The following is a 9,211-nucleotide window of genomic DNA, read 5'->3' on the forward strand; positions in this document are numbered from 1 at the left end:
CCCAGGTGTGCGTCATATTGGCCGCCATTTCAGCCACCTGGACTTGCCCGGCTAAAAGCTCCGTGCTTATCTGATACACGTATCGCCACCTTCCGTGACCTACACTGTCGAAACTGTGCTTGATCCATAATCATGGCTGCCTCGACGCCAAGTGCAGACGATCCCCATATCATTTTCAAGTCAGAAGACAAGCATGTTGCGGAAATAGCAGCGATAAAATGCCTCTAGCAGATTTACATTTCGTAGAGGAGTAGAAAGGCTGACGCAACTGCTGAATCTTCAACCCAACAGCTGCATCATGGCGGAATAAATCGTGTCCTCTGAGTTCATTTTACTTGCATAGCAAGATTTAAAACAGGGAAGTGAGGCGGCTGTGGGGCATTTGGAAATTACCAATCGTATTCGCCAACGTTCGCATGGGGCGAAGACGTGTACGAGTTATGTAAATCCATAAAAACACCTACCCCTGTGATGAGGACAACTCGGAGATTTAGGAAGATACAGATCAGATGGGTAAAAATAAGAAGGAATGTTTTCTGTACTAAGAAATTAGGAGCAACAACAAAGCCGGTATTCACCTTGAGAAACCGCTGGAGATAAAAGGGTAGGACATAAGCGAGAGCGGTGGAGGAAACAAAGCTGCCAAGAGTGCGACAGCAAATAGCCCGCGTTACAACCCTGATAACGCTATCAGACGCCGGCGTCCGGGCTGAAAGTTTATTAATAAGGAGAGTGGGAGCGGAGGCTGTACTTGAGTTGGCGCCAGGCTGCTCGGGTGAGCAGTCTCTCCATAGCAGCTAAAGTGGCGTAGAGGTAGAGCTAGCATAGGATGCCACTCCAGAGACGACTTCTGCCATTTTGCCATGCACGTGGGTGAACAGCGACACCTAGTGTAGCACGCTACGAGCTTGTGTCCCCTTGTCCAGCTATAGAAATCCCGCGAAGGACGCACTAATCCACCGTCTCTCCAGTTGTAATTAGCAGAAACTTTGCTTCATTTTTAGCCTGGCAGTCATATATCAAAGGGCGGCGCCATAGGCTTCATTCCGCGTTTGCCCGTGCATCCGGAGTTCGAGCACCCGGAAAAGCATAGCGACTGCCGGCTCTCCAGCGGTCTGCACATTTCCGGGCAGGCCTTGGTGACTTTTAAGCTTTACCTCTATGTTTCTATGGATGTGCATCCAATGATTAGCATCCGATGTAAGAAGAAACGAGGCAATTCCGCCTACTCAAGGAGTGCGGCCGCCGCCTTGACAGCAGCGATTGGTGTCCGGAAGATCACGCAGCAGCAATGTTCAAAGAAAACCCTCGACAGCTCAGCGATGCTCAGTCACAGTCCGAGAATGCAGCTTCTCTTTTCTTCATAGGAGTATTTGCACCATCATTCTTATGTCGGCTGTAACGTTAGCTTTTATCGAGGAAGAAAAGAACGGGATATCATACGTGGCCATTGGAGGGGCTGCAATAGTAAGCCCACTTTATCGCTGCCAGTGGTATTTTAATAACGCTAGTCACGAAGTCAAAACACGGGATTAAAAATATTAGTTTGAAAATAAGATGTCCGAGTATGTCCTTTGATCCCAGAGCAAAGAGTTTGTTCGTTCTTACCTGGGGCCTTGTCGTGGTGGACGATGGCAGCGCGACCGCACGCCGCTTCCTGCTTGGAACCTCGCGCTCCGCATGCTCAACCTAGCGGCGCCGTAAAATCCACGTGCTTCGCCGCATCTGCCGGCGCCGAAGCCCAGGAGTGAGTCGGTGTCTTCCTCCATGGCTCCTCCGGGCGGCTCCCGGCGAGCCGACTGTTCAACGCTTCTCCCGGTCGCCGACGTCGGAAAGCGCGCGCGCCGCCTCACGTACTCTCCTCGCCGCTGGCCCCCGACGCACTTCGCGAGCGGCCGGCAGAGGTCTGCCGCTTCTGGCACCACGCCGACCACGCCTCCCTGAGGATGACTGCGGCGACGAGGAGACGAGGACGCCGCCGCGCCGCTTCTCTCGAAACTCGCCAAGCCCGGCAAAACGAGGCCGCCGCGTTGCGGCGCGCGCCGAGGTCGTCGCGTCGGCAGCGCTGAAGCGCGGACCAGATGGCCGCGCGCTCTCAGCGGCGCACGGACTGGCTCGCTCGTTATCGGCGGTAGCAGCAGAGCGCGTCTTCGCGCCACTTGCTTTTCTCTCCTTTTTGTTCGATTAGTTGGGCACCTTTTTCTTTTCCTTGCAGCTTTTGGCCTGTCTTGCCTCTCTCCCCGTTTCCGTTAGGTGGCCGTTCGCTTCATAGGCGCCGGGCGCAAGCAGCACGATGCTTGCAACTTGAGGATGACATGGGCTTATTCGCGGTGCCGTGAGATGTTCAGAGAAGGAGGCGATAATAGCCGGGTGGGATATGCGTTATCAGCACTGACGGCAAAAACTCGTAAAGAATGATAGGGGGTTCGCGGTGGACTTCTTTCGTCCAGATTCTGCTTTTTCCTCGGAAAAAGACCACTCGCTGTATTCGCCGTCCTTGTAAGCACAGAGCCCGTGCTCCGCATAGTTAGCCATGCGTCTTTTAGCACTTTTTTTACCTCACAAAGGCGTGCAAGAGCAATGGAAACAAAAGAACGCCGTTTTTTTTTCAGGGTGGGTTGGCACGTGACGCACTAAGCAAACAAACCCGAGCGTCCGGTTGTGGCCCCCGCCTGGCCAGCAGTCTGGGCTACCGTCTGTTCCTTGCATCCCAAGGAGTGCCAGACTTTCAACTGACTTGGGCCGTCGGTTTGCCGTTATGTACACAACAGCCAGAGAAGCTAGTTGAATGCTACTGCGCTTTCAATGAATGTTCTAGGTAGCCATACATGGTGCGTATTGTGTAAGCACGCAGAAGAGAAGTTAGAGGCAAACTTGAAGAGCTAGATGACTCATTTTGTTTTGTGTTTCATGCTACACTGACAAGCAATTGAATATCAGCTGCAAGTCTAATCGGCTTAAACCACAGTAACTTTTTATAGCTGCCTTCTACGGTTCTGGTACGACGCGCTTCAGGGTTGGCAGATACCGCGACAAGCAACCGGAACAGCTGCTAGGGTGCCGTCCCCCGAAACATCGACTCTCGGCTGATGTCAACCGAGCGTGCAGCAAGTTCAAAGTGGTTGGCACGAAGTATAAACATAAAAGGGAGCCAGGGGTGGGGTGTAGGGTCGCTGGTTTGCTGGTTTGCTGTTCATTCGGTATTAAAACTTTCTGTTGAAAGAATCAGAAAACCGTCATAAGGCCATCCAACCATACCCCAGCCTACGCCTCATAGTTCCTATCCGGCTTTCACAGCGAGCGCTCTTCGTAAAGCAATGAACCATTAAAGAAGTCGCGAAGATGCTTGCAAAACTTTCCACAAAATTCGACGACCACAAAGCTAACCTCGCAATGGAGTTCAAGCAGAAATCGGAGCTAGTTGGTTGTTATTTATTATCAATATAAGGGATTCATTATCCCTATATTCATTGCCAAATAAGGGGAGTGAAAGCTCGAATGGTATCGCATTTTATCCGCATCAATACAATTGATCGCCTCCTCCTCCAAAATTTATCCACAATTTACTCGGAAATTTTTCGGCAATTGGTCTCGGCACTTCAGAAGTTTTCTAACCAAGTATTGTAAACAGCAAATGAATTTAAATTGCGCGACGACAGGATGCAGTCATTTCCTTGTTCTTGTGCACAAGAGGCACAGAGAGAATAAAAAGTCTAACTTTTCGACGCACCTCACGAACTGTATTCGACACTGACTTTTCAACTTTGAATGTCAACGTGAGGTTTTTTGGCTTCACTCCACCTTTGAAACTTACCCTTTGGCTTCGACATTTGAAGCCATGTTGGCAATATTATTAGTTGCTAAAGAAGGAGAACAAGGTCTCCATTTTTAGAAATCCTCGAGTGAGCGCTTCCTCCCCCTCTATCCTAACCTCTGTTTTCATCTTCATTGACCAACCATGCAAGTGATTCTCCCTGCTAGAATTCTTGCCCGTTTCATCATTGGAAAAGTTCCCGCCAAAGACATCGCCATTGGTGATTTACATGAACAAAGATTAAAGCTCAAATAATCGAAGTTTTTTTTTTCAGGCGCCCTATCTTGAACAACTACAGATAACTACAGTTCGTGTTCACAAAAACAGCACATCGTGTCAAGGAAACGATGCCTTCATTTGTGGGCTCAAAACAGTGAAAGTAGACCGCATAACTTTTCTTCTTTTGCCTGTGACAATGCAGTGAAAATTGGAGGATCGCTTGCGCGTTCTTTTGCTTACACATTTCGCATGTTAAACTGAGCCATAAACGACCGGTTGGAGAGAGATCATATAAAAGGTACTTATTCGCGCGGTCAATAAATGTGTAGATGTCGTTCTTTACTTATATTTCTACAAATACTTTTCGCAGTATCTGCGATATGGTGCCACAGTCTTAACAGGCGATGTCAAAACGCTTAGGGTGCGCAATTCAAAGGCGGATGTTGGCCTTGTATGCTAGAATATAATTAGGCTTAGGTCACGTCCACGTATGTGGCCACCGTGTCTGAAGAGGCTACAGACCGGCAGGTCGTCGTTGGCAGCAAAATAAATCGTAGCACATTTGTTGTGTGCATTGTTTAAAACGAAAGTCGCTAATTTGCATACTTCTGAGAAATGAACTCTCGCACATGTAGGAAGATTATACATCAGGCGGCAGCATATGACGTTACCGAATGCGCTCGGTTTTGTCAGTTTCGCTAGATTTACCACGTTCACTGAGTGAGGTGCGCACGAGTTTTTGGGCGCAATCAGTGCAACGAAGACGATGTCCACTTGCATGTGCTTCGGCGAAAGGCGGCAAAAATAATCCAAGAAAGTTGTAAAACTTTGGACCGGCGTTTTTTTTTTTGCCATTTAACCGGTTTTTCTGATGAGCGCAGGTGCCCCTGAGCCTCATACTTGGATTACTGAGTGCCGAAAGGTTTGAAGGGAAGGTCACACCGTCTCTTGTACTTCGCATACTTGCTCAACAACTGTGCCCAGTCATGAAGCCGGTCCCTTGTAGCGCAGCCTAGACAGTGCTAAATGGGAGACAGCTCTCACACGGCATTATTGGTGAGCCATTCACGCACCATAGCAGACAGCGGCACAACCCCTACCCGCCTCCAGCGTGCATGAGTCCCCCCCCCCCCCCCCCCCCCCCCCGTTTCTAAATGTAACGTTGGTGTATAAGGGGGAGAGGATCTTTGGGTATTTTTAACCAAGCCCGGTCGACAGCCTAGCTTCAGAAGCTCTTGGGCACTGAACGACGTGATGCATTACTCTGCAGTTATGTCAGGCAAGTCAAGGACGGTGATACGACATAAATTTTACACTGGTGTTTAGATGGCGTCTCAGTGTAACATTTGAGGGTGCATGTGTTTCTTCGTACTTGCGAGGTGTAATAACCACAAGACAGAATGTACCACTTCTTTTCGTTTATTGCTTTGTTAAGTAAGCAAATGATGTATGTGAGCAGAGATGATTTGGTATTAGAAGAATTCACCATGTACGCATTTCTGAAATGATAAAGTACAGTAAAAAGTTAAAGAAAGCGCCAAGGGCAGACACTGAAACCGCGTTGTGCGTAAAAATTGAAATACTGACAACGATTGCCTTACAGACGAGTAACCTCATTTGAATACTGTTTCTACTCCTGCTTCCTTCTTCGTTAAATGGTTGGCTATGTGATTTCACGTTCCAGTGCGACTCAGGTTATGAAGTACGCCATAGTGGAGGGTTCCGGATAATTTCGACTAACTGCAATTCTTTAACGTCCCATGACATCGCACAGTACACGGACCTCTAGCATCTCGCCTTAATCGAAATAAGACCCCCTCGGCCGGGATTGAATCCGCGCCTACCGGGTCAGCAGCCGAGCACCATAATACTGAGCCACAGCGGAGGCCCCATCCTCGCAAAATGTTCACGTCGGGGGATAAGATATAATTGTTGATTGCTGATAATTTTCGTACTATTTTCAATGTCAGTATGAGTGAGGGACAGCTATTAACTATGCGAGTGACTCTGATAAATTTTATAATGAAGGAAATAGAAAACTATATAGCGAATGTTATCGAAACATCAACATGATGACTAAATAGCGTAAGGAATTTGTTCGAAGATACTTGTTGACAGGAGAAAGAAAATTTTCAACTTCAATTTTATTTTTCTAATCCCTGCTTTACGTTGTCATCACTTTTTATGAAAGTATTTGTTTCAGTTTTTATACCATTCTCTTTATGTTTTTTATGTCCTTTAGCATTCTCTTTATGTCCTTAGGCCGAGTGCTGTTCATAAATAATTGAACTAAAAAAAAATTCGACTGGCTGAACCATTGGTTTCCTTATACTGCGTATTTTCTACACTGGCTGCACTTTCTTATCGTCATACCCCTGCTAAAGCATATCTGTACCGTCGGCGGGACGAAATTTCATGTCCCAAGTGCCCAGAACAATATGCCAACCTCTTCTTATGTCTCCTCCAATGTCCATTGGCCACACAATCTCCACAATACCCATACCCAACCCCTCCTTAGTGGAGTGCTTTGATCACCTTCAACCAGCTGCAAGATCAGCTGGCTCTCGTGTTGCAAGCACGCTACCAATTTGCGGCTCACACACAAGATAGGCAGTAAAGTGCATTCTCTCTCTCTCTGATTATGCATTTGTTTTTTTGCCTTTCGCTCAACTGTAACTGCCCGGTGCTTGCACGGTTAGCGACAAATTAAAGTTCGAAAAGAGGCCCAACTGGTATGCTTGTTGTTCAGACCAGTTCGTCAGAATCAGCGGTTATAACACGCATAGCTATAACCTAGCAGGCAAGTGTATTCAAAATTAAGATTAACCTTTTCGCTACACTCCCTACCCACAAAGTATAAATTCAGATTACCGCACCACGCTTTCCATCTCCGGCCTACCGAGGAAAGTAAGTCTTGCCCAGCAAACGAATAAATGCTGGTTATGCTGTGGGCCGTTAGTGAAACCTGGTAATCCGGGAGACGTGATGTAGTAAAATTGTTCTTGGAGACGGTTAAAACTTACCAGCCGCACACACCACCGCGTACGTACGGAAGTTTACTAGGGCACAATCGCACCATGTAACTCTTAATTAACCGTGGCAAGAAAAAGCAGAAAACTAATTCCATTCATCCGAATAGCCAGTTGCAGTGAAATAGGTTTATTTTTGTCGGGGGTAAGTTTAAAGAAAGGGTAAATATGCGCCATTTCAAAACCTATGATACTAAAACTGGACGGTTTCTAGGGGTCGAAGTTGAAGGGGCACTGATACCATTGCATCCAATCTCCGTAAAAATTCAATCTAATGTAACTTAAGTTGTAAAAAAATATTCTCTGGCTTTTTGTAGCTACGTTCAAATTTGTCTGGGAGCAAACGAAGCATTTATCGGCTAGAAAATTGGATCTAGAAAACTTCTCGCCAATCAATTCAAACTCGTGGCGTCCTTACTGAAAAGGGTGGTTTGCCACCGTTCCAAAGTTAATGGTGGTGTAAGCTTGCCTCTGCTATCCACACCCAAAAATAATATTAATAAATAAATAAATTGACTTTCGATGAGAGAAAATGGCGCAATAATTGGCTCACATCTCGGTAGACACCCGAACCGCGCCGTAAGAGAAGCGAGTAAGGTGGGAGTGAAAGAAGAAAGAGCTCGCCCAAAAATCGGTGTCGACATTTTACTTGCCAAATCAGCGGAGACAGCGGCATCTGTATTTCACTGCTTGGCCTTTTCAAGCTTATGAAAACTCTGTTTTTGGTGAGAGTGGTCTTTTTGTATTTAGGACTAAGTACTAGTATCCTATCGAGGCAGGCAAATGTCTATTGTTTCGCTTCTAGTTTGGGGCAGTTTCCAGCTAAAGTTGTGCGTGTTCCCTGCCTGAAATCACACTGAATTAGAACGAAACTGCAAAGCTCGCCTTAATTCTTCACCCTCGTTCGAGACCGGATCTAAAAATCGCTTAGGTTTTACATTCAAAATCCATTCAGCGGCTGCCTATTTGCAGCTATTTTTAATTGTATAGATCTTTCGACCCCAACAAATTTTAGGTATATAAGAACAGCCCTCGCCATTTTTTAGGTTCATACATGAACGACACCAAATTAACCCGTGAAAGTATTTTGAGCAAGATTTATGGAAGCCTCTGACCTTCCCTCCGGCGCAAATGGTTCCGTCGGGCAAATTAACCGGATTTGTCTGCTCGCACGTCCTCCGTTTCTGTCTCGTCGCACCACTACTGCAGCAGAAGGCCTTACAACTCCCGTAGAGATATTTTGGTTTCGTGCCCTGCAGAAAGAAACGAGAAAACGCAGAAATCTTGAGGAAAGTGCTCTGAAGAAGTGCTTCAACAGTGATGGAGGAAGGTACTTCGGATAACTGCTTAAAAAGTTGTCTTGGGTCACACATGAGGGAAACTGCCGAACAAAATTTAATGCTCTGCTTTCACTGTATATGTCGAATGAATTTTCGGTGGATGGTGCTAAATCTCATGCACCAACATTCATCTCCTCCTCCCCCTCCCCTCCCCCGCACGCACGCACGCACGCACGCACACACGCAAACGCGCGCACACACACACGCACACACACGCGCACGCGCACGCACACGCGCACACGCGCGCACGCACACACACGCACACGCACACGCCCACACTCACACGCACACGCACACACGCACACGCACACGCGCACACGCCCACGCACACACACACGCACACGCACATACACGCAAACACACACACACACACACATACACACACACACACACACACACACACACACACACACACACACACACACACACACACACACACACACACACACACACACACACAAAAAACAATTCTTGGAAATTGGGTTAAGTACGCGTCGCGTGTTAGAGCTATAACAACTTTCTTTGCGGGCAATAAAGATTGTTTGCAAATCTATACATATAGTCAATTTTTTTAATGGTCGTTTTTGTTTCTACTTTGCCTTTTTTTTGCTGAACTTTCGCCCCTTTCTTCACCTAAATGACAACGGTACTGTCTTTTGTGTTATTGGATTCTTGTGCTTACGTTCATGAGTATGTTCTGCCCGATCAATGTTCGTTGTAACAAAACCCAGTCTGTCTAACTGGGACGTTCGTGATTCCGCAGACGGCTAACAGAACGTATGTTCTCTAGATATAGGCCTTCACTGTGA

The 9,211-nt window shown here is 47.1% G+C and overlaps 1 protein-coding gene across 2 annotated transcripts in view; it reads right to left on the bottom strand.

The window, feature by feature from the left end:
- LOC149340378 (uncharacterized) overlaps positions 1–2,065 on the bottom strand; it is a 35,752-nt gene extending 33,687 nt beyond the window's left edge. Inside the window, exon 1 of one of the 2 annotated variants that reach the window (XM_089549145.1) lies at positions 1,609–2,065. In XM_089549145.1, the coding sequence (XP_089405271.1) occupies positions 1,609–1,769 (161 nt within the window). In that variant the 5' untranslated portion in view covers positions 1,770–2,065. The remainder of the gene's footprint in view (positions 1–1,608) is intronic. The other variant, XM_089549146.1, reaches the window with a different exon arrangement.
- Positions 2,066–9,211: the final 7,146 nt, after the last annotated feature.

The sequence above is a fragment of the Amblyomma mixtum genome, chromosome 6 (assembly GCF_055824585.1).
Source record: "Amblyomma mixtum isolate Tamu chromosome 6, ASM5582458v1, whole genome shotgun sequence".
NCBI classification, from domain to species: Eukaryota; Metazoa; Arthropoda; class Arachnida; order Ixodida; family Ixodidae; genus Amblyomma; species Amblyomma mixtum.